Genomic DNA, 27,366 nt, shown 5'->3' on the forward strand with positions numbered 1-27,366 from the left:
TACAAAGTGTGTCCTCTGTGTAACACCGACTGTGATGGCTCTTTGACAACACTTTCAAAGGCACTACCATCACAATTTATCTTTTTATGGTGTGTATATATTTTAAAGCCATAGCAATAAACTGAATCTGACTCACATAATTTGTAAAACTTAATACCAAACTGTGTCCTTTTTGATGGATTGAATTGTCTGTAAGATATGCTTCCCTTATATTTCATGAGATATTCATCAATAGTAATATCCTGTTTTGCTGTAATATTCTGTTTCGCTGTATATGTTACTTTAAATTTTTGATTAAAATACTTGGTCACAGGTCCTATTTCGCTCAATTTGCCTGTATTAGCAACCAGATCATTATTTGTGAAGTGCAAACATCTTGTACTTTGCAAATATCTTTTTAGTGGCACTGTTTTTCTAAACATGGGTATTTCCGTAACAGCCCTCTATTATCAGTTCAGGTGAATTCTTGGTTTTATTCCTCTGCAACATTATTATGAACAATGAAAAATATCTTTCAATTTCATTTCACTCAACAGGAAACCAATTGTTATTGATTCTTTGTATTTTCTTTGGGTTGGTTCATATTTGTTCTGTGCACTGGTTAGTCTTGCTTACAATGTTCTCACAGAACATGTTATCAAATATTATATCAAATATAGCTCGTTCTCTTTTATTTACTCCTACCAGATGTAAGGTTGCCTCTTTTATGCCAGGGGTCATTGTATAGTTCCAGATTTTTGGACTACATGTTTCTTTCCAAATCCAGGGCTCCAATCGTTGAGTCTTGAGAATCTTTGTCAGCAGTATCATCCTTAACAACTAAATGGTTGCATTTTTGTCACACAGGGTGTGTGAAGTCACTACTGTCACTGTCGGTAGCAGAAGTATCAATGTAATGCTCATTTTATATTCACAATATTTAAGTTTTAAAAACATTTTCTGGAGATAAATCTTAAATATTAAAGAACATGCAAATGTGACCAATAATAACATGTAATTGAGTGTTATACAGTGAGATAATAAAATCTATCACAAGACTGGCTTGTGCTGTGTGTGGTGGGGCATATCTCAAGTCACTACTGTCGTACCACAGGTCAGGCTCATAATAATCACATTTGGCCCAAATACCAGACCATGAATCACACACATGGTTATAGGATTTGGAGTTAATTTATGCCTTGTACTGAAATGGACACTACAAAAGAGTTGCAACCAGTTCATGATATTTCCCATCACATGAGGGAGTTAGTTTGCACCTGAATACAGCAAAGAAATGCACAGCCAGAGCTCACATGTCCAAATGAGCTGTCAGGGAAAATTACAATAGGGCATGGTGCTAACAAAGTTCAGTACAGTTAATATCTTTTTTCAGCTGTATGGCAGTTGCACAATTCAAAGGGTTGGTGGGAGAAAGTGCTGGCGGCATAAAGTGCTAGCAGCATAAAGGGCTGGCGGCATAAAGGGCTGGTGGCAGAAAGGGCTGGTGGCAGAAAGGGTTGGTGGCAGAAAGGGTTGGTAGAAGAAAGTGCTAAGCTGCAAGGTCACTCCATGAGTTAGCGTGAGTTACATGTTTGGTTAAATTAAAAAACAATAATATAAATACAATAAGCCAAACAAATTATAAAGCTGGGGGGGTGCAGCAACGTGGGTATCATGTTTTTCACCTCTCCATTAGAGGGTACTACATTTTTCTTTCAGTGCCTCTCTCATCAATCTCAAGTTATGGAAGTAACTGAATATTTAATGACTATGAAAAATACTGAATTACTGAGGAATGGTGAGATGCGTTTGGCATTTGCTAAATATGCGGACAGTGCGATTAGAATAGATTAATTATTCATTCCATAGATCCATAAAAGAGGGAATCCTCCTGGGTGTGGAACATGTCAGATAAACACATTACTAAAATGCAATTAGAAAAACTTGAGTTTCATTAATTTTAATGATCCTCAGTGAATAAACAGTAAAATTATGTGCATGAATTAAATTTAAACTTCTAATATTTACAAGTTTAATACTTACATCTGCTTTCATTAAATCCATCATTCAGACATTTGCTAGTTTCTTGGCTATTACAACCAAGTATTGTCAAAAATGAAAGTAAATTATTCATTTCAGTGATCCTCAGTTAAGAACAGTCAGATTATGTACAAGATTTAAAATTAAACTTCCACTATTTACAGACTTAAGACTTACATCTGCTTTCCCCACATCCATCATTCACACAGTAAGTTACTTGGCTGTTACAAACAAGTATTGTCAAAAATTAAAGTATAATAAATTTTCATTAAAATGGTCTACTGCACACGTTGAGAAACTCATGGATGGAGTAGAAGGAGTTGGCCACCAAAAATTCTTTTAAATTATGTTTAAATTGTGCCTTGTCTGAAACTAAACTCTTAATGGTTGCTGGTAACTTATTGAAAATATGCTTTGCTGAATACTGGACTCCTTTCTGGGCAAGAGTAAGTGATTTTAAACCTCTATGTATATTGTTCTTATTCCTAGTATTGATACTGTGTACTAAGCAGTTAGTTGGAAAAAGAGATGTATTATTTACAACAAACTTCATTAAGGAATAAATATACCGAGAAGCTGTGGTTAATATGCCCAATTCTTTGAATAGGTTTCGACATGATGTTCTTGGATTTACACTACTCATTACTCTTATTATACACATCTGTACTCTAAACATTTTTTCTCTGTTTGTGGAGTTACACCAAAATATGATACCATATGACATAATGGAGTGAAAATAAGCAAAATATGCCAGTTTTTTTACATTTATATCTCCTATGTCTGACATCATTTGCATTGCAAACACAAACTTGTTTAGGCGCTTTATCAGTTCATTAGTACGTTGCTCCCAACTGAATTTATTATCAAGTTGTAATCCCAAGAATTTTACACTCTCAACTTCTCCTATTTCCATGTCGTTATATTTTATACACACACCAGAAGGAAATCTCTTTGAAGTTCTGAACTGCATATAGGGGGTCTTTTCAAAGTTTAATGACAGGGAATTGGCTATGAACCACTTATTAATGTCAGTAAAAATTTGATTAGCTGCCCTTTCTAAATTTATATTTGATTTACTATTTATTGCAATTTTTGTATCATCTGCAAATAAGACAAACTTGGCATCTGGTAATATAACAGATGATAGGTCATTAATATACACAAGAAACAGTAGTGGACCTAGTATGGAACCTCGGGGAACACCACATGTAATTTCTTCCCAGTCAGATGATGTCTGATTGCCTATTGCTGGAGTGTTATGTAATGACACCCTTTGTTTTCTATTAGTAAGATATGACTGAAACCACTTTGCAGCACTACCAGTGACGCCATAATATTTTAATTTACTTAAAATAATGCTGTGATTCACACAGTCAAGCACCTTTGACAGGTCACATAATATGCCAGTTGCCTCTAGTTTGTTGTACAATGAATTAAGGAATACCAGGGGAGAAATGGACATCTCTAAAAAGGGCAATCACAGACGTTGGACACACAAAAACAGGCAAAGGAAGGTAACTACTACAAAACCTTGTGTAACAAAAGGATTACTTCAAGCTTTGGCAACAAACAGTTGCTTCATCGGGAAAGAGGGAAGGAGAGGGAAAGACGAAAGGATGTGGATTTTAGGGGAGAGGGTAAGGAGTCATTCCAATCCCGGGAGCGGAAAGACTTATCTTAGGGGGAAAAAAGGACAGGTATACACTCGCACACACATACATATCCATCCGCACAGACACAGACACAGACACAGATATGTGTGTGTGCGCGCGCGCGAGTGTATACCTGTCCTTTTTTCCCCCTAACGTAAGTCTTTCCGCTCCCGGGATTGGAATGACTCCTTACCCTCTCCCTTAAAACCCACATCCTTTTGTCTTTCCCTCTCCTTCCCTCTTTCCTGATGAAGCAACTATTTGTTGTGAAAGCTTGAATTTTGTGTGTATGTTTGTGTGTCTGTTGACCTGCCAACGCTTTTGTTTGGTAAGTCTCATCACCTTTGTTTTTAGATATACTTTTCCCACGTGGAATGTTTCCCTCTATTATATTCATAAAAGAATTACTTCAATTCATTGACAAAAGAAGGAAGTACGAAAATGTTCATGGAAAGACAGAAACACAGAAATATAAATCCCTTTGGAGTGAAAGAAAAAGGAAATGCAGGGCAGCCAAGACACGAAGAAATAAAAATAAATAAATAAATAAATAAAAAAAATCAACTTCCAGTGAAATTAAAAGCACTGGTGCTAACATTAAGAATGCAATGGGAATTATGCTGATAAATGCAGAGGTGAAAGTGGATAGGTGAAAAGAATACACTGGAGACCTCTATCAGGGGGAGGACCTGTTTAATGACATGACAAGAAAAAAGTGGAGTGATATCAAAGACACAGGAGATCCAATATTAGAATCAGAATTTTAAAGAATTCTGGGAGACTTGAGATCAAATAAAGCAGAAGAGATAGATAATATTCCATTGAAATTTCTAAAATCCTTGGGGGAAGTGGCAACCAAATGAGTATTCAAGTTGGTGTGTAGAACTCATGAGACTGGCAACGAACCATCAGACTTTCAGAAAAATATCACCCACACAATTCCAAAGCAAGAGTAGATAAGTGTGAGAACTATCGCACTATCAGCTTTTCAGAGCATGCATCCAAGCTGCCGATAAAAACAATATACAGAAGAATGGAAAAGAAAATTGAGGCTCTGTTAGATAATGATCAGTTTGGCTTTAAGAAAGGTGGTGGCAACAGAGAGCCAGTTCTGACGTTGTGCTGGACAATGCAAGCAAGACTACAGACAAATCAAGACACACTCATTGGATTTGTTGACTTAGAAAATGTGTTTAGTATAAAATGGTGTGAGATGTTCGAAACTCTGAGCTAACAGGAGTAAGCTTTAAGGTAAGATGGGTAATATACAATATGTATAATAACTATGAGGGAACAATAAGACGGGAAGAACAAACTGCTGAGATTTAAAAAGGGTGTAATACAGGGATGCAGTTTTTCATCCCTACTATTCAGCCTCAACATCGAAGAAGCAACAACAGAAATAAAAGGTTCAAGAGTGGGATTAAAATTCAAGGTGAAAGAATGTCAATGATAATATTTGATGATGTCATTGCCATTCTCAGTGAAAGTGAAAGTGAAGATGAATTACAGGATCTGTTGAATGTAATGAACAGTAAAATGAGTACAGAATATGCACTGACAGTAAACTAGAAAAACAACAAGAGCCACGAGAAACAGAAGAAATGGGAATGGCAAGAAACTTGTTGAAACTGATGATGACAAAGTAGATGAAATTAAGGCAGCCTGCTGCCTTGGGAAGGAAATAACCTAACACGGGTGAACCAAGACAGACAAAACAAGCAGGTCAGCAAAGGGAAAGATGACATTCCTGACCAAGAGAAGTCTGCCGGTATCAAACACAGGCCTTAATCTGAGGAAGAAATTTCTAAGAATGTACATTTGGATTACAGCATTGTATGGTAGGGTATCATGGATTGTGGGAAAACCAGAACACGAGATAATTAAAGCATCTGAAATCTGATGCTACATAAGAATGGTGGATATTAGGTGGACTGAAAAGATAAGGAACGAGGAGGTCCTCCACAGAACTGAAAGAGAAAGGAACATATGATGAGAAAAGACAGAATGATAGGAGGCGTGTTAATGACACCAGAAATAACCTCCGTGGTACTATAAGACGCTGTAGAGGATGGAAACTGTAGGAGAAGATAGACAATGGAAAACATCCAACAAATAATTGAGGACATGGGGGCTAGCAAAGGAGAGGAATTTATTGTGAGCTGCCTGAAACCAGCCAGAAGATGACTTTTTTAAAAAAGGGGAAGGGAAGAAAAACATTCAAATACTGGTTGGTAGCTGAATGGGTATTACAGGGATTAAACCGTGTCATACAGCTGATAATCACATAAATTCTGTATCATTTACAAATGTGAGACACTTGTTCTTTGCTGGTTGAAGACTGCACAATAGCTGGGTTAATGAGTAATCTCTACATTCATAATTAAAAACTGTTAGTTAACCCACATTTCCAAAATATAACAGACTACACAGCTCATTGACAGTAACTGCTCCCTGTAAGCAGTAACATATTACCTCAAAGTTAAATAACTATGATAGTCTCTGATGGTCGTCATTTTTAGACAGTGTTAACTGATTTGTACAGTAAATATGTACCCTAATATTTTGAAGATTATATACTAGTTCATTTACAACAACATACAACATTCTTCCAGCAGGCTTTCTGCTCACGCTTATTAAAATGAATTGTCATTTGATATTTGTCATACGTTGCTACATTGTTGTCAGCTGCACCTCAGTTAATATACTGCTTGAGAATTGCTAAGCAACAACTGACACTTACTAAGACTAAGGAACAACTGACATCTGATAGCAAAATGAAATGTAGAGAATGGGTCATGTTAACTGCTGCGAAGCCTGTGCATGAACACACTGCATGCATTCAACAGTTCATGATATTTGTGCGCTTACGATCATGGACGACCAGTTGGATGACTTGAAGCTGGGCAAAGAGTCACTACTGTGGCCAAAGTAACGGCTGTGTCCAAAAGTGTCATTTCGTGATTAAAAATGGGCCGCTGAAGGTGGAAATGCGATGTGAAAACATGTCAGTGGTCACAGATGGATCACGACATTTTAAGAGGATCAATACATAGCCATAGTGGTCAAAAGAGACAGACATCTCACTCCTAGGCAGACTGCTGCAGATCTTGCAACCGCTACTGGTTCACATGTCTCTCCTAGAACCATTTCACAGCAATTAAATCAGGCTGCTTTGTATGCTCAAAAGCCTGTTAAATGCATCTCACTTCAACCATGCCATTGCTGGGAAGGAGTTCGTTTGTGTAGAGAACATGTTGATTGGGGTCAGCAACAGTGTTCCAGGTGATGTTCTCTCTGATGAATACTGCACCACAGTGATGAGTGATTCTGGCCAGTTAGTGGCGAGTGTGTGTGTGTGTGTGTGTGTGTGTGTGTGTGTGTGAGAGAGAGAGAGAGAGAGAGAGAGAGAGAGAGAGAGAGAGAGAGAGAGCAGGAGGTGGCGGAGGAGGACATTACACACCGCAGAATGTTCATGAATGTCATCAGCATGGCCTATGCATTACACGGTGTGGGCAGGCATTATGCACAACGGTCAAACACGGCTGCATATTTTTGTGTGAGGTACTGTTACAGCACAGTGCTATTGCAGGGAGATTATTCTGGATCATGTGCATTTGTTTAGGGGTGCAGTAGGTCCCGACTTTCTGTTTATGGATGACAATGACCGCCCCCATAGTAACGCTGAGGTGTCGGACACACTAGAAAGTGAAGATACTGAACTTATGGAATGGCCTATTTACTCTCTGGACCTGAACCCTATACAGCATGCCTGGGATGTTCTTGGCAGATGTCTTTCTCAATGAACCCTCCCATGCCATGCAAGAAATGAACACTAGCTTGAAACAGCAGTGGGACAATATCCCGCAAAGACTCCTCAAAAATTTGGCAGCCAGTATGAACAACAGGTGCAAAATGTGGGGACTAATGACCTCAGACGTTGAGTCCCACAGTGCTCAGAGCCATTTGAACCATTTTGCAAAATGTGCATTAGAGCCAAAGAGTGGCATATTCCTTACTGAGGGTCAGATATCAACCTTTATGTTGTGAATCTGAACAGTGCAAACATGAAAGTTTTTTACGTCTGTTATCTTGCTTTTCCATGTGGTGAAATCTGTACCATTTTTCATTATAATTATACCACACCACATATACTCGCGTATCATGTCTTTTTGGAAACCCAGAATCTACTCTGTAGGAATCAACATGGATTCCGGAAACAGCGATCGTGTGAGACCCAACTCGCTTTATTTGTTCATGAGACCCACAAAATATTAGATACAGGCTCCCAGGTAGATGCTATTTTCTTTGACTTCCGGAAGGCGTTCGATACAGTTCCGCACTGTCGCCTGATAAACAAAGTAAGAGCCTACGGAATATCAGACCAGCTGTGTGGCTGGATTGAAGAGTTTTTAGCAAACAGAACACAGCATGTTGTTATCAATGGAGAGACGTCTACAGACGTTACAGTAACCTCTGGCGTGCCACAGTGGAGTGTTATAGGACCATTGCTTTTCACAATATATATAAATGACCTAGTAGATAGTGTCGGAAGTTCCATGCGGCTTTTCGCGGATGATGCTGTAGTATACAGAGAAGATGCAGCATTAGAAAATTGTAGCGAAATGCAGGAAGATCTGCAGCGGATAGGCACTTGGTCCAGGGAGTGGCAACTGACCCTTAACATAGACAAATGTAATGTATTGCGAATACATAGAAAGAAGGACCCTTTATTGCATGATTATATGATAGCGGAACAAACACTGGTAGCAGTTACTTCTGTAAAATATCTGGGAGTATGCGTGCGGAACGATTTGAAGTGGAATGATCATATAAAATTAATTGTTGGTAAGGCGGGTGCCAGGTTGAGATTCATTGGGAGAGTCCTTAGAAAATGTAGTCCATCAACAAAGGAGGTGGCTTACAAAACACTCGTTCGGACCTATACTTGAGTATTGCTCATCAGTGTGGGATCTGTACCAGATCGGGTTGACGGAGGAGATAGAGAAGATCCAAAGAAGAGCAGCGCATTTCGTCACAGGGTTATTTGGTAACCGTGATAGCGTTACGGAGATGTTTAGCAAACTCAAGTGGCAGACTCTGCAAGAGAGGTGCTCTGCATCGCGGTGTAGCTTGCTGTCCAGGTTTCGAGAGGATGCGTTTCTGGATGAGGTATCGAATATATTGCTTCCCCCTACTTATACCTTCCGAGGAGATCACGAATGTAAAATTAGAGAGATTCGAGTGCACATGGAGGCTTTCAGACAGTCGTTCTTCCCGCAAACCATACGCGACTGGAACAGAAAAGGGAGGTAATGACAGTGGCACGTAAACTGCCCTCCGCCACACACCGTTGGGTGGCTTGCGGAGTATAAATGTAGATGTAGACACACACACACACATACATGGTGTGTGTGTGTGTGTGTGTGTGTGTGTGTGTGTGTGTGTGTGCATACCTGTCCCTTTTTCCCCCTAAGGTAAGTCTTTCCGCTCCCGGGATTGGAATGACTCCTTACCCTCTCTCTTAAAGCCCACATCCTTTCGTCTTTCCCTCTCCTTCCCTCTTTCCTGATGAAGCAACTGTGGGTTGCGAAAGCTTAAAATTTGTGTGTGTGTTTGTGTGTTTTTTATTGTCTCCTATCAACATACCAACGCTTTCGTTTGGTAAGTTACAGCATCTTTATTTTTAGATATATTACATTTTATAACGGCGCACTGGCAACAGCGGACAGTTCATGTATAACAATGAGAGCAATGCAGGAACTAAGGTTCAGGGTATAAAGTATCAATCAGAAAGTAATTTCAATGAGACTACAGCACACAATTTTGCGCTCTGCAAATATCTTGAACTCAAAGTTTGGGTCAGTTCTAGTGTAAGATTCCACCCATCAGCTTTCAGCAACGACTTCATATGTAAGGCAAAAGACGCGACATAGAGGCGATGTTTGAAAGCAACTGATCATATTCTTAAACAAATGAATGTAACATACAATAAAACATAGACCATTGTTATATATGGTCTACGCAATACAATTAAAATCACAGCTCATGTGATTAGTTACTTAGCCACAAATTATATCGAAAAGATTTGGCGGTAATGAAAATAAATAAGAACAGAAAAAGAGAAATATACACATCTGAAGTAAATATCATTGCAATTTATGTAAGTGAGAAAATTACAGACAATTTTTAAATACATCAGAGTATAGCACATGGTGAGGATGTAATATTATGAAATAGCGATTTAATGATGACTATTAAATCTAACAGGGCTATCGCGGTAAAGTGGTGGGTTTTGGCGAGCAGAAACTAAAATGGTAAAATGAAATAAATAGTTAGAAAAGCCTGTACACAAATAACGAAAATTCACAAAAAATAACAAAGACTGCAATCGGTAACTACAATTAACTTATATGGGTCAGTCCTAAATACCAATATCAACCATGGTTCATTATTTAGATCATTTTTTCAGCAGGTGTTTGGACTAATAATAGGATTTCTGCATTTATAATTGCTCTTTGAACTCTGTGACAAAGAAACAAATACTGGAATCGGTAACTAGAATCAAGCTATATCAGTTAGTTCTAGTTATCAATTCCAACCATTCCACAGTTCATTACTTAGACCATTTTTGGAACAAGTGTGTGCACTACAGTGTTACAGGATTTCTACGTTTAGTATTATTCTCTTCACTACCAAGAAAAAGAAAAAATATCTTGTGAGTCGGTTCCTACAATACTTGTTACTTTTTCGCAGGAGTTCACAGATCAATAAGAACTCTAGCAATCCTACACACGTACTGCAGACATGTCCAAAATTATGAACCATTGAACGGCTGGAATTGGTAACTAGAATTGACAACATGTACAGGTCAATTCTAGTTACTGATTCCAACGATAGCATGGTTCATTATTTAGATCATTTTTGCAGTGTGTGCACTGAAATGTAATAGGATTTCTGCATTTGCAGTTGCTTCCTGAATTGCTGTGAAAAAGTAATTAATATTGCAATTGGTAAATAGAATTAATGTATATGTAGGTCAAGTCTAGTTACCAACTCCAATATTAGTTACTTTCTAGTGAATTCTCGTTATTTGTGTACTGGCTTTTTTTAAGGATTTCTGTGTTGGTTTTTCCATGTTTCATTCTCCTGTTTTATATAGGTTACAATTTGTTTCTTTTTCCCCACTGTTATTTTAAATTTTAGTTTCTCCCTGCCCAAACCCCTCACTTTCCCGCGATAGCCTCCATAGATTCAATTATTATTATTTCTTTCCTTTCTCAGACGTTATGTCTGGTTAAAAATGGAAAGTGACACGGACCTTGATCAAGCGTGACTTCCTTTTAACTGTACGGTATATGTTACACTGCATTTAGGAACTTTTGGGTAATTGAATATGTATCAATAATTACAGATTTCATTATTATATTGATATCATTAATTTATATTGATATATTAATTACAGATTTCTGTAGTTGTATATATACATTTGGATGTAGCTGTATTGCGTTAATGTACTGGTGGATATTGTGTGGTATGACTCCAATTATTATTATTATTATTATTATTACTATTATTATTATTAACCTTATTTTATAATATTACTACTTCACCATACACTATATTGTTATGGAATGTAAAGGTTCTCTGAGGTACCCTTACTCACATAAATTAAGACAGTAATTTATTTCACACACACATATATACTTCTATTTTGCTATGTTCTTATTTATTTCTGTTATCTCCAATTCATTTCGACATAATTTGTGGCTAAGTTAATAATCACATGAATTGTGATTGTTAATTTCATTGTATGCTACATTCCTTTGTTTACAAATATCATCTGCAGCATCCGTGCCTCTAGTATGACGTCATTCCTCAAAGCTGACGAGTGGAATCGGGCACTAGAGTTTATCCCAAAGTTTTCTGTGAGAATGTCCATTTTGTTTTTCTTGGAAAATGCAGTTTTTGCCTTTCAAATTGCATTTACATGGAAAGGTTTTTTTATGAACAGTTAATGATGATGATGATCACACCAAGGTTTTACAGCAACTAAGCACTCTAATTGCAAGAATATAAAAGTATATCTATTTTCCCAAATCATCATGAATAAATCAAGAAGAGATGCAGTAAGAAATGTCCTGGCAGAAGATAAAGATGTAAGAGTACAGGAGAGAACGCACTGGATAGTAGAAGTAATGAACTATTGATAAGTGCACAAAAAAGAATGTGCCTGTCAATGATTAACACTTCTACAATTCAATTCAGTGAGTTGTCTCCTTTAAAGTATTTAAATGCACACATATGTGTACTCCAGTTCATTAAAGTATTCACCTGAAAGCTAGTGAACTTTTCATTCTTTTTTGTGTGCCTGTTGATGGCTCAATGCTTGGACTACTCAGTGAGTTATGTCCTTGAGTCATAAATTATTTACGCGGATGAAGAAGACATGTATTTGTGGCCTCCATAGCAGCAGTGCTGCTAAACTCCAATAAAATCATCTTCCTACGGGAACTGATAGTAACACAGGTTGACAGATTATGTTACATACCAAAAACAAGTCTCAACCTAAAGGAATAATGTAGTTTCAAATCATATTTTCAGTGTATCTTTTATGCCAGATATGTTAGTGCAGCTGCATAAATTGACTTACCAAGATGCCACTGTAGAAAACCACTAATCGCAGTTTGTACCTTCTCTCTTGTCAATACTAGACTTACCTGTCACTTATCACTTCTTTCACCTATGGCAAGGTTTAGCGATGTAAGGAAAGCTGAGTTGCAGCATGGTCCGTGATACATGCTGAACTGTAGATTGTCTTATACCTGGTTGCATGAGACAGTGCAAAAGTCAGAGGAGGGCAACAATGTACTACATCCAACAGGGCCATGACTAGTAAAGCACTGTGGTGTTCAAAACAATATTCTGGTTGATGACTGCTTTACTTTTTTACTTCTCTTCAAATTGCATCAGTGCACCTTGATGTCCCAAAAGATTAACACGACTCTCTCATAAATTGTCATTGCCTTGAATTTTTTCTTCAAATTTGGGTGCTTCCACTATTAACTGTCCCTACTTTCCAGTCCTTCATGACAGTGTCATCAACAATGATGTATGTTATGGCATGGAGTCACTAGCTGATCTGCTGTTTCACTGTCTCATTCACAGGCACACTTGTCTTCTACTCTGATTCCACCATTCAGTGCTAACAAAATCTCTTGCACAAAATCTCTAGTACTTCCTTAATTTTTCAAATTCTTCATACACTATCTGTTTACTTAAATAATTGTCTCCTTGCTGCACTTTCATTCTGATGTAAATTTTGGATGATATATGTTCTGGCCCCCAAAAACAAACAGCATTTTTATATGGTGTACATTATTTGATCATGAGATTTTTCTGGCAAACTGTTAATGGACTATTGTTTTTTATACACTATTTCATTTCTACAGAATATATAATAAAGTTTAAGCTATTTAATGCCTTAAAAATTCATGTGTTGATCATGGACGCTTCTCGTATTTAGTATAATTATCTCTTTCTCCTATAAGAGCTCGAGTCTAATTTATGTGGACAATATACATAAACTATCAAGAACAGTTCTCTGCAGCAGACATATATAATTTAACTGTTGGATCAGTATTATCAGTAAACAAAGGACATTTACCTTGCAGTGTTAAATGCTGATTGTGTAGCATATGTGCCATCAGGTGTCACAAGCTTCTGAACAGGCACTTGAGCCTGCACTGTTTCATCATCCACCTTCTCACCAGCTGCCCTGCGCAATTCATCCTCCACAATCGGGATCTAGGAGATGAATGAGGTAAATGATTAACTCTCAACAATCAACATACTAATTCTGCAGTAAAGAGTTCTTCACGTTATGGGGCAACTTGGATCTTTGGAGGAGAACAGTAATTCCAATACCTAAATAACCTAAAGAATTATTAGTCTTGGTCACACATTGATTTACCTGAAAAGATAACATAAGCCTGTCCTTATACGGTGAGACTTGTGCTGGCAACAACGACATCCTCGCAGTCTACCAACATCAACACTAGCTGGAGGTTCTCAGCATAGTGTAAACCAGTGGTGGTTGTAGCATTCGAGTACAAGAGCACGTGAACACACTAACTTTTCACATCTTGAGGATTTATTGGTTATTTTTCTTTAGATGCTGTTAAATGTAATGTAGATGCAGTATCTGAAATACATGGCACTAAATCTACTGCACTGTGCTACAATGCTCCTCTACACTCGGTGAAACTTGGCATCATGGTCACGAGCACACCTTCACTTGTGCACATTTTACAGATCTTCCACACACACACGCAACTGACGTGACGTAATTGCCTTATGGGCCAAAAACAAACACATTTCATAAACAATCTGCACAATTCACGGCGTGCACTGATAGCCCTTACCACTCAACTACGAGGGGGGATCAAATATAAACGGGATTTTTGTTCCTGAACATCCCTGTGCTTCTGCTATGCTTCACTCACAATGTATAAGTAAAACAAGTGCACCCCTACATTGCGCAATGCATAATTATCAAATTTCTTGCTCGTGAAGGAGTTACTGCAGCAGAAATTTGCCGAAGATTGATTGAATAGTTTGGTGACAAAACATTATCAAGGATGTGTGTTTTTTCCCAGCATAAAAAGTTCAAGGAAGGAAAAGAACGTGTGTAAAATCAGCAACACGATCACCATCCTTGTACCAGCATTACAGACAAAAACATTTGTGCAGTTAAAGACATTATTGATGGCTATCGACGGGCGAGAGTATCAGAAATTGCACAAAAAGTCGAAGTCAGTTATGAGAGCTGTCAAGCAATCATCAAAAATGACCTACAGTTCCGTAAAGTGTTTTCCAGATGGATCCCTAAACTTTTGACCAAAAATCTGAAATTGAGACATTTGGAGGTCTGTCAGAGGCTTACAGCAAGGTTTGCGGAAGAAGGTGATGCATTTTTTGAGTCAGATCGTCACCTGCGGCGAAACATGGGTTCACCACTACCCTCCAGAATCCAAATAAGCCAGTAAGGAGTGGCAGAAGAGAAACAGGAGGCCGCACCAGTGAAAGCCAAGACTCGACTATCGGCTGGCAAGGTTCTTTCAAGCATTTTTTTCGATCAGCGAGGCATTTTGCTAATTGATTTTTTGCGTGAGTGATGCACAATCAAAGCTGCTTACTACTGCAAACTGTTGAACAAGGCTAGAGTTGTATATCGCCACAAAAGACGAGACCGATCAATTCAACAGGTCAACCTCATCCATGGCAATGTGTGACCCCATACTGCAGCTCTGTCTGTCTTCAAGCTACAAGAAATGCACTGGAGTACACTCTAATTACAGCCCGGGATTATTGCCCTGCGATTTCCATTTATTTGGACTGCTTACAGAAGCTCTAGGAGGGCGACGATTTAAGATGACAAGAGTGTGGAAGACTTTGTGTGCAACTGGCTGGTGACACGGCCCAGTTCTTTTTATGATGAGGGTGTCAAAAAGCTGCCCACATGCTGGAACAAATGCATTTCCAAAGCAGAAGAATATGCGGAAAAATAAATAATAATTGCCTTAAGTTTTTCAATAAATGAATTTAAATGCAAAATAAAATCCCGTTTATAATTGATCCGCCCTCGTACAAGTTTACGTCAATGCCATCAGGAGGTAGCACACTGCAGCAGACTTATCTACGTTCGCTTGGCATAAATCCTGCTAGATGGTGGCACAGTCCACAGATATGCCAAATCACTCACTATATAGTACAATTACATTGGACATCAATATAAGTTATACTTATACTGACAGAAAAATCTATTTTGTGGGATTCTGAATGAAATGTAGTATAATACTAAGTTTTGGATTTTCTCATACAGTAACACATTTGAGGCACCGAAAACCATAAAGAACATCATTGTCGAGTGGGAGACTGTAGCATTTATTCATGCTTCTGACATCTGTTGATCTTATGGTGGGTCGGGCTTCTCCCTAATGTAGGCCCACATTGCACAGATATACGAACATTCACAAAAAGCTTCTTAATGGTTTCTTTGATGTTCATTTAAATATGGGGGCGAAGATGATTTGCTTTTCGCCCTTATGGCTCTCAGTGCCTAATTTGCGTTCAAGTAAGTGACCCTGTTGGTAGATAGTACTACTTGAATTTAATAATTTCCGCAAATGGCAGTATATTTGGAGCTTGTTGTCTAATGTGCGGGAATCAGCTTTCCTGTATAGTGTGAACATGAGGTCTGTTGAACCTGCATTAATTGCTAACAGAAAAGAAAAATAACCAGGAAAAGTTAGCCGCAAAGGAACTCGCGCCTCCCAGACCAGATCCGTTGCCTGAGAAAGTGATGAAATAAAATAAGCGAGACTACAAATGAAGATTTAACAATTAAGTGAATAATAATTTTAAGTAGTTGTGTATGTGCAATGTACAAAATTGCCCGATTTTCAGCCCAGAAGTTAATCTGTTAACTAATGCATGAATCAGGAATCTTATACATTTGTCTGAAAAAATAAAAAAGCATGAAAACTCTCACTTACACAAAAATTCGAAATGGAGAGTTGCAAAAGCTTAAAACCGACAGACTGTTTGCGCAACTGCTTGTTCTATTTCTTTTGTGCTCACTGCATACTGATGGACTGCTCATCATGGACTGAGAAATACTGCTGATGTCATCTTGGTTAGACACCTCCTCATCTTACCTAAGATTATACTTTCAGACACATTTTATATTTGTGCTAATGCTTTTAACATGACAGTTTGGTTTTGTATGTATGAGAGATATCAGGAAAATAAGATTACAAGATTTTTTCCACAAACACAAATGCATAATTTCAATGAAACATACAGCAACAATTGCATAGGTATTACATCATTTTTCCACATAGCCCCCATTTACATCAACACGTTCTGTCAACTGTGGGATGAGTTTTTTAATAACTGCACCTCAGGTGTCTTCTGCTAACTTATTGAACCACTTCTCCACTTCAATTTTCATCTCCTCATCATTGGAAAACTCTTTTTTGATCACACATTCCTTCAATTTAGGAAAACAAAATGATGCAAGACAGAGACTGTGAGAGGGGTGGTCCAAAAGATTGCAATGAAGTGTGGTCAATAACTTTTGCGTTATGAGTGCGGAGTGCAGCCTAGTTTTGTCACCAAGGAGGCAGACTCCCTTTGTCAGCATTGCAGGGCATTCATTCTGGATTGCACTGGGGAGCTTCTTGAGGGCCTCATAGTATTGCACAGAATTGATGGTTTCACCTCTCGGCAAAAATTCAACAAGCAGAATGTGTTTTCTGGTGCAGAAAGTGGCTGCCATGACTCTTTAAGCTGTCTGCTGAGTTTTAACTTTTTTTGCAGGGGAATGGGCATGTCAGCACTGCACTGACTTACTTGTTCTCTGGAGTATGGCGGTGAACCATAGTTTCATCCCATCACTATGGAGTACAGAAAAGTCTCTCTGTCACTCGCAAAATGATCATGAAACTCTAGCATGGTCTTGCCTATGCTGATTTTGCATTCTGCATCTCCAAAAACCTATCGTGCACACAACTTGCGATATCCTAATTGATCACTCAAGATTTCATGAACAATGGTCCACAGTTCATCCAGGTCATCAATGGTCACACAGCAATCAGAATGAATATGCTCTTAAAGTTTTTGCACCAGTTCATCGGTCGCAATGGACAGGCATCCAGGTCTCTTTTCATTGTGAATTTCCATTCTTCCGAAAGTGAAATTCTGTACCCATGTTGTAAGGTGTTGCCTTCTCCCCATACACTAGCACGACTGTGATGAATTGTGGCAGCACTCATGCCCTTGGCATTTGGGGAGTGTATCACAGCATGTACTTCACACATGATGGGAGATGGAATGACAGCATTCATCTGTAACAGCCAGCTCAATGAGAGTTGGGACGCTACTGATGAATGTTACCACTCATTCATTTCAGTGCTTACTGCCATAAACAACAGTGGTACCAAGTGAAAAACTCAGTTTGTTGGTAGAGCCACAGGCCTCATAACCTTAGTCTCTGGGTATCACTACAAATTAAATTATACTCATCTGATATACTAAGAAATTTACCACTGCATGATAGTTTCTTATACTTAAACAATAGAAAGTCCAGGATGGAATAACAATATGGAAAGATAGATTGCTACTCATTACACTGATGATACGTTCAGTCGCTGACAGGCATAATGAACCTATCTTTCCCATTTTTTTCTGATATTTAATCTAGTTTTAAAAATTGTTATATGTAACTGCCAAATGTATAAACCTTACATTTTGTTCCACTTTCTGAAATTTAGTTGTGTTTCATAAAATATTTGACTTAAAAATCTGTTTGCCTTTCTTCCACTAATGACAACCATCGTAATTTTTTTTCCTTAGTTGAGAATTACTCACCTTCTACACAACCACATGTTCAGTTTACGACTACATATCTGGTGCATCACTGCTCTTTTTAAGGTAGTTAACTTGATTTTCCTTATATGCTCTGTTGATGTTTCATATGTTCTGAAATACCTAAGTTTATATTTTCCTCTTATAGATCTGACGATGGCTATGCAGCTGAGGCCAGTTATCAAATAAATAAAATGTAACCAACATAAAGAATTCTTCAATTCTATAAGTAGGAGTTCCTGTGAAAGAGGTTTACTTTTCAGTTCAAAAGCCTCCACACCCCTTTTCACCATCTTACATAACCCAATGTTAACATAATTCCCAGTGGAAGGGAATATAGCATATTTCTGTTTTCCCACATCTAGTGTCAGTACTCATCATGGAAATACAATAGGATTCTGGTTTAATGATACAGATTTTAATGGTAAAACACATTGAGAATCTAAGACATTACTTAAAAAGTTTGTGAAAAATTCTAGTTACGGAATCAAATTAAAATTCAGACTGAACTGTAGTCACACATCACTTAGAAAAAAAGTATCATACTCTTCATGTCACACAGTCCGTTCTTAGTTTCCCGTAATTAGGAAGGAGGAACTATTACAACTATAATTGCAAATACTTCGAACATTATCTTACCTCTCCGAGAGTTTGTCGCACTTGGTTCATAACAGACTGAATGTCATCTGGTGTAGTTGCATATTCGCCAAGAATCCACAGTGCTGAACGATGAACTTTCACTGACTTAATTGTTGGGAAAGCATCTAAAAGCCTCTGCAAAACAAAGTAAATGTTTCTACAATATATTACAGAAATGAGGAAATAGTACTGATGGTAAATGAATTTTCATTTTACCTCAATGATCAATGGCCGAAGTCCTTCAAACTTCTGTATAGCTTCCCTCACAAACACGAGAACATCAGAGGCAGCAAGTTCATTAGTGTCTGACAAGAATTCAATCAAAACTGGGATGACAGTAGCTGCTACATCTGGAAACTAAATGAGAAATATTTAAATGTATATTTCTCATTCACACTGGAGACAATATACTGCACAGAGTTAAGTAGGTCACAAGCCTTTTGGTGTAACATTAGTCTACAAATATCTTGGATCTACAGTACCCAGGGACACGCATATATCAACAAACTTTCAATTTGACGTGAGGGATATGAAGAAAGTGATCAAATACCCAGGTATATTGGTAAGACATGTTATTTTGACAGGACAAATAGGAGACTGAGTAAAGAGGTTACAAGGAATAGATGTTATCAAGAATAGAGGGGCAATTAAATAGAACAATAAAACCACAAGCCAATAATACTTAGAGAATTATGACAGTAATAATTTACTAACGCCACAGGAAATCAAGTTATGGTGAAGAAGCAAACAATAATACACTGACCTGGTAAGGCATCTGTACATTCCTGCAATTAAATTACACAAATGACATGAACTATTCATCCAAGATGGATTTTTCATCTAAAATTAGTAGTCATACTGAGCATTTAACATTTCCATCAGTGAAATGTATTATTTTGTAATAATTACAGTTTTTAAGTGGTTGGGCAAATGGAACAATATAATGTTCTTTCCACTTGAAGACACAGATTGCACCTAAGAGAATCCACAGAGACCATGTTCTTCCATGATACCAACACAGTCGCTACGACAGCCAATGGCACACATAATATAAATAGGAAAAGCAAACTGCTCCTTGGTTTCTTGTATTGTCAGTACTAATTAGCACTGGTCAATTTGTATTGACATTGTCAAAACACTTACAACAGCTGAAGTGAGACTGACATTTCTTGTATGAAAATAAAGTTGTGGACTCTGGCTTGAGGACAAAGGATGGCAAGTTCATCAGACATGCAGCACACGCTCTGACTGGGGATGAAAACTGGCTCTGTCCTTTTCAAAGGAACCACCCTTTAATTGAAGGAAATCATGGAAAATCTAAATCTGAATGCCACAGTAAAATTTGAAGTACCATCCTGCAGAATGGGATTTCAATGCCTCCAACATAGCTCTGACTGTTTCACGCTGTACTACGAAATCATTAAATTTAAAGTCATGAATATTTTTGAAATACTACACAGTGGAGAAAAACAAACTGATAATGTTAGAGCAGCAGGGGATGGGGAATCAATCAAAACTTTCCAGATAACCATAAGTGTGAAATGCACCATAGTACGGCTATGAACATAAAACGATAGCCAATCAGCGACGGGTGTACAGAAGGTTGGAGCACTTCTGGCAGCCCGGTTTTGTCTGACTACGCTCCTGCTGTGTTACTGTGGCTGGCATTACCCGCTGCACTTACTATGTGCTGTTGGAGGCAGGAACTTCAAGCATTTGCTGTAAATAATGTTAAGCAAAACTGAGTGTTTAAAATTTTATTTGTTTACTTTTTCAATAATCTCTTAGTTCACACTTAATAATCTATTGTAATTTTTAGAAAAAAAAGTTCATGCAAGCTCTTTATACATTAGCTAATAATGTTAATTTCAGTGCAAATCTTCAAAAGGAAACATGTTCTATTCTGCAGCAGTGGGGGATACCAAAAATATTTCTTTAGAATCACATAATATTAACCACTCTTCATATCAGTTCAGTTCACAAACTAATTAAACCTCCTTGTCTTCCTTTTCTCAGTTTGTTTCTGCTTTTGAAGAATTCCACTGAAATTAACATTTTAACATTTTCAGTTGTTTCCACTCATCAACCAATCTTTTATGAGTAGACACTAGTGTTGCATACCTTGATGCAGCAGGAATGAAGGGTGCGAACGAGAAGCTGTCTGTATTTTCCCGTGTCCTCATGCTCCACCACATTATGAGTTTTAGCTACTTCTTTTTTCAACACAAGCACCATTTCCTCAATGTTGCGAGACGAAACAAGGTCCATTGCTGCAAATTTGAAAATCAGTCAAGGACATACACATGCAATTAAATTAAATGCATAGCGACAACTTATAATGGTGAGTTGCTTGATAAATATATCTACATTCTGATAATTACGGTTTTATCAGAATTCTCAAGAAGTTTTAGTAAAGCATGCATTTTCTCAACCTGTAACGTTTCCCCCTTTCTCTTAACTAAAGGTCTAGAGAAACTGCAATATAAGTTCCACATGCACACGAAATATATTCATTAACTATGCATTATCAATGATTATGAATATACGAGTTTCACAGCATATAACTTTTCAACAATGAATGCAAAACGTTAATCTTCAAGTTTAAAGTTTGCATTCTAAAACACAAAACAAATATCATACGTGGTGACTTTAACAGAAATAAGCAAACCAGAACCAACATATCGCAAAAGATATTTTTGAATCTGTAAGATCTTTAAAGAGATGTGTAAAAACTAAGTAATGTGGGAGGTGTATGTCTTGTTGACCATGATCTACTAGTTCTTTCAATCTGTTGTGAATGACATTCTCATTTAGAGATAGACATGCAAATTAGTACTGAGAAACGTACTGTATACGTTAAAGGTTAGAGAAAGGACAATATTAACATGTGGTAGATAAGGTGGCCCCTGGGTCAAAACTGGAGACATTTTTATTGCACTAAACTCTAGCTAATCCATCAGCCCGTTGTCCAGACTCTCAGTAATCCCATCCACATCCAGCCTGAAGTTGCTCAAGCAGAAATGATGCATACAATAATGAATTATTGTGTGAAATTGTGGCTTGCACAGTTCAGTCTCACATCATCTAAAAGGAATCACATTATTTTAGACCTCAAGTGGAAACTCCAAGTTAGAGATAAGTTGAACTGAAGTTCTTTATAGAAAGCCGTTGCTGCTGAGTATAGTGCTGGGCAAGAAACTATTTATGACAAAACACTAACCTAATGAAGAGATAATCAAAAGCATACAGGAAAGTTATGACGGAAAGTGATGACGAAAAGGATGTAGGAGGAGAGACAATGACAATATCTCACGCAGATGGTGCTGAAGTTGCAAATATCTTCTTGGAGTACATTATCCAACAACCAGTAACAGGCAGTACTGTTGTAACGCTTGTAAAGTAGTTGTGTGATACAGTATGCTGCTGCCACATATCATCTTTGAGTCAACTAAAAATTTGGGACATTTCATAGTGAGTGATGTTACTCTATAGAAACACACTCAAGGACTAAGTTTTCTACAAATGTGTCTTTGGATTTCATAAAGAATAATCCGTATGTGTTAACATTAAATTTTAGACACACTAAATAATCTGCACTTCCGCTAATGCGACACCCATATGTGCTACGAATGGCCAGATTAGTAAGAGTCTATTGTATTTAAATTTCACAAAAAGACAGTATTTTTCGTCTATAGTCTTTCCTCCTCTAAAGTGACAATTCTACTGTGATCTTCAGTCCGAAGACTGCTCTCTGAATAACTAATGCAACCTACATCCTTCTGAATCTGCTTAATGCATTCATCTCAATCTCCCTCTATGATTTTTACCTTCCTCCCCCCCTCCCTCGAAAATTCCCTCCAATACTAAACTGGTGACCTCTTGATGTCCCAGAATGTGTCCTATCGACCAATCCCTTCCTTTAGCCAAGCTGTAACACAAAATTCTCGTCTCTCCATTTCAATTCAGTACCCCCTCATTAGTTGTACGATCTACTCACCCAATCTTCAGTATTCTTCCGTAGCATCATTGCAAAAGCCTCTATTCTCTTCTTGACTAAATTGTTTATTGCCATGTCTCAGTTACGCACATGGCTACACTCCAGGCAAATACCTTCAGGACAGACATCCTAACACTTAAATCTATATTTGATGTTAACAAATTTCTCTTCTCCAAAAACATTTTTCATCCCATTGACAGTCTACATATGATATCCTCTCTACTTCAGCCACACGTATGAAATTCAAAATTACAAGAGTACTGCGTAAATTGTATTTTATTATTTATTGTGAACATTTATTAATTTATGTTCTTCTTTTTCAACACTTTAAAGAACACCTGCCCCAAATATCCAATTAAAAGAAGGAAGGAAGGAAGGAAAGTTAGTGTTTAAAATGCTGTTGACAATGAAGTCTTTAGAGATGGAGCACAAGCTCTTATTAGGGAAGGATGGGCAAGAAAACTGGCAATGACCTTTCAAAGGAACCATTCTAGTATCTGTCTTTAGCAATTTTGGGAAATCGCAGAAAATTTAAATCTGGAAGGCTGGATGGAGATTTGAATCGTTGTCCTCCCAATATGAGTCCTGTGTGTTAACCACTACACCACCTTGTTCGGTCCAATTAAAAGAAGTGAAATGCCGTTCTTATGATATCCCTCACATTAGGGAGGAGATGCTCACCATATTTAAAATTTGTAAAAGCTTTTGTGAAGGTGGGGGTCAAGTGGAATAACATCATGTAGAGGGCCTACCTGAAGTGTAACAAACACTACAAAGACGGACTTACTCTGTCTATAAGAGTAGCTTGTGAACAGTATACTGAAAGTGCTCCGAACAACTGCAGAGCAGCATCAGATTTCATTAAGTAAGTGCAGGCATGCATATGTGTGTGCCCCCCCCCCCCATCCACCCACCCCCACCACACAACCATACTGCATGAAGACACAACACTTAACCCATACGATTTCAGTGACTACTTTCTGAAATCAGTAACTGAACTGAAGTTCAAACTCAACACAACACACACACACATGCAGCGGTCTTGCTTGGTGCAGAGTTGCCTGGGAAGTATGTTTTCTATTAGAACATTATCATACCCAGAGATGCGATAAAAGTTGTTTCCATGTTCTTTACTCCAAAGTATGGAATGTCATATCTATAATCACAAAAAATACACTCCTGGAAATTGAAATAAGAACACCGTGAATTCATTGTCCCAGGAAGGGGAAACTTTATTGACACATTCCTGGGGTCAGATACATCACATGATCACACTGACAGAACCACAGGCACATAGACACAGGCAACAGAGCATGCACAATGTCGGCACTAGTACAGTGTATATCCACCTTTCGCAGCAATGCAGGCTGCTATTCTCCCATGGAGACGATCGTAGAGATGCTGGATGTAGTCCTGTGGAACGGCTTGCCATGCCATTTCCACCTGGCGCCTCAGTTGGACCAGCGTTCGTGCTGGACGTGCAGACCGCATGAGACGACCCTTCATCCAGTCCAAAACATGCTCAATGGGGGACAGATCCGGAGATCTTGCTGGCCAGGGTAGTTGACTTACACCTTCTAGAGCACGTTGGGTGGCACGGGATACATGCGGACATGCATTGTCCTGTTGGAACAGCAAGTTCCCTTGCCGGTCTAGGAATGGTAGAACGATGGGTTCGATGACAGGTTTGGATGTACCGTGCACTATTCAGTGTCCCCTCGACGATCACCAGTGGTGTACGGCCAGTGTAGGAGATCGCTCCCCACACCATGATGCCGGGTGTTGGCCCTGTGTGCCTCGGTCGTATGCAGTCCTGATTGTGGCGCTCACCTGCACGGCGCCAAACACGCATACGACCATCATTGGCACCAAGGCAGAAGCGACTCTCATCGCTGAAGACGACACGTTTCCATTCGTCCCTCCATTCACGCCTGTCGCGACACCACTAGAGGCGGGCTGCACGATGTTGGGGCGTGAGCGGAAGACGGCCTAACGGTGTGCGGGACCGTAGCCCAGCTTCATGGAGACGGTTGCGAATGGTCCTCGCCAATACCCCAGGAGCAACAGTGTCCCTAATTTGCTGGGAAGTGGCGGTGCGGTCCCCTACGGCACTGCGTAGGATCCTACGGTCTTGGCGTGCATCCGTGCGTCGCTGCGGTCCGGTCCCAGGTCGACGGGCACGTGCACCTTCCGCCGACCACTGGCGACAACATCGATGTACTGTGGAGACCTCACGCCCCACGTGTTGAGCAATTCGGCGGTACGTCCACCCGGCCTCCCGCATGCCCACTATACGCTCTCGCTCAAAGTCCGTCAACTGCACATACGGTTCACGTCCACGCTGTCGCGGCATGCTACCAGTGTTAAAGACTGCGATGGAGCTCCGTATGCCACGGCAAACTGGCTGACACTGACGGCGGCAGTGCACAAATGCTGCGCAGCTAGCGCCATTCGACGGCCAACACCGCGGTTCCTGGTGTGTCCGCTGTGCCGTGCGTGTGATCATTGCTTGTACAGCCCTCTCGCAGTGTCCGGAGCAAGTATGGTGGGTCTGACACACCGGTGTCAATGTGTTCTTTTTTCCATTTCCAGGAGTGTACATCTGACTTTTATAACAAATACTGTCATTTAATAAGTGCTTAGAATTTTCCCTAAGTCACTGAAAATTTCTGAGTTCAAACAAGTATATAAAATTGAGACAGCACCTCCCACAAAACTACTGACTTGATTCTATTATCTCACTATTCTCTAAAATTTTGACTCCCATTTGTACCATCAACTGTACAACTACCCTGGAAAGCAAGCTCTTCTCTCCAGCAGTCAGTATGGTTTCCAATAGAGGAAGAATACTATCATCACTATCCTTGAAACTGTTAATTAAACAGTGACTGCATTTGAAAACAAAAGCACGGTGTCTCAAGTATTGTGTGATTAATGTGGTCTGTGACAGTGTCGTTTTTGGTATAGCTTTACTACCATAGGCTAAGTAACTCCTCATTAACTGTAACTGATTCACATTCAAGTAACAGTGAACAATTTATATCAGTTAAAAATGAGGCACTCTGCTGTGAGGGCAGTAAAGACAAGGGTACAGCAGGGCTTAGTCCTGGCATAATTTTTTTTCGTTTTTGCTGTCAATGATTTGCCCAGTTAGTTGTATAAAAACAATAATTCTCAAGGAAACTATAACATTATGAGATGGAAAAGCTGGCAAATACTTACCTTTAGGACAAATGTCCATACTGAATGACAGACACACACAAAAGCACACACACTATCATAGCTTTCGGAACTAGTAGTTCTTCCCTCAGGGATGAGAGGAGGATGGATCAGGGAAGGTTAAAAACCAAGGGCAAGTCACTCAGACCTCAGAATGATGAATGGCCCATCATTTGGGAGGAAGAGAGGTAATAAAGATAAAAGGAGGGGCAGGGGGCTACTCTCTCTGATAGGCCCCACCACACTTTCATCTTTGTCTACCCTTGTCCTCACAACAGGTGCATCCCTCTCTCCTATCCGACAAAAGACCCAATAGTTACAAAGGCTAGAATAGTGTGTATACTTTTCTTTGTGACTACTGGCAGCACTGACATTTCTCGTAAAGTTAAGTACCGAGCTGCAACTTTACTTTATGTAAGACCTCAATCATTTATTTGCTATGCAGGTGATACAACACTGGTTAATTCACAAATTATTCTACCCCACAGTATCATCTTCGAGGGTAAAGGAGTGAATCTGGGACAGAAAAGAAAATTATTAAATCAGCGTCAGATGCAGCTGTAAATACCAACCTAAGTTGAGTGTCTTCTTACGAACTTCAAGATCTGGACTTGAGAGAACACGTAGTATGTCCATCACAAGATCCTGAAGCACTCTTTCATGTGTTGGGTGCTCCTTCAGAGCTATGAGACGATCCAATACAATTAGCTTCACATTATTGTCACTTTCTTTCACTATCAATTCAATGTAGCAAGATGCAGCAGCCTGTAAACATCAAGTTTTAAGAAATCATTATTTTTAAATGCAGTATATAAATTCCGAGTATCATAATGTACAATTTATTCCTTCCAGTATGCAAAGTAGCCATATGAAAAGTAGTCATAAACAAAATACCATGCACTGTACTCTTGAAACAGGTGAATAGATAACTCCTGATCAGTGTATTGCACTAGCAATTGTGCAGAAAGGACAAGTAGGTACTTGTTTTTGTTGTACTTTAAATGGGTATTGGATGATTCATTTATGACAACAATTGCTACCTGGTAGAGCTTACAGGCAGTGTGCCATCACAAACAGTCGGGAACAAAGTACTGGAGATCTCGAGCTGCCGTGTGTCATTTACTTCTGACACCATACAATGGCCAAGAGAGGCCTACACGGTATTGAGTGCAGTCAGAACAATGCCATTGTGTCCATTGATGGTCAGGTGAATGACACAAAGCTGCAACTCTAGAGACCAGTACCTCTCCGACTACTGGAAGCATGGCATGGAAAACTATTGGCTATGACAATGTGACTGACTTGCTAATTACTGAAGGAAGGCTGAACTGACCTGTTGGATGAGACAATATGATTGATCTTTTAATTACTGAAGGAAGGCTGAGTGCTTGTCACTAAGTGCCAAGAATG

General features: G+C 38.9%; 1 protein-coding gene across 2 annotated transcripts in view; it reads right to left on the reverse strand.

The window, feature by feature from the left end:
- Nucleotides 1-27,366, reverse strand: part of LOC124805013 (coatomer subunit beta) — a 122,038-nt gene that overhangs the window by 35,055 nt on the left and 59,617 nt on the right. For both annotated transcript variants that reach the window (XM_047265416.1, XM_047265417.1), the window contains exons 7-11: nt 26,529-26,721; nt 20,862-21,010; nt 18,957-19,097; nt 18,741-18,875; nt 13,339-13,478 (exon numbers count right to left, since the gene is read on the reverse strand). In XM_047265416.1, coding sequence (XP_047121372.1) covers nt 13,339-13,478; nt 18,741-18,875; nt 18,957-19,097; nt 20,862-21,010; nt 26,529-26,721 — 758 coding nt within the window. The remainder of the gene's footprint in view (nt 1-13,338; nt 13,479-18,740; nt 18,876-18,956; nt 19,098-20,861; nt 21,011-26,528; nt 26,722-27,366) is intronic.

Source organism: Schistocerca piceifrons, chromosome 7, assembly GCF_021461385.2.
Source record: "Schistocerca piceifrons isolate TAMUIC-IGC-003096 chromosome 7, iqSchPice1.1, whole genome shotgun sequence".
In the NCBI taxonomy this organism is placed as follows: domain Eukaryota; kingdom Metazoa; phylum Arthropoda; class Insecta; order Orthoptera; family Acrididae; genus Schistocerca; species Schistocerca piceifrons.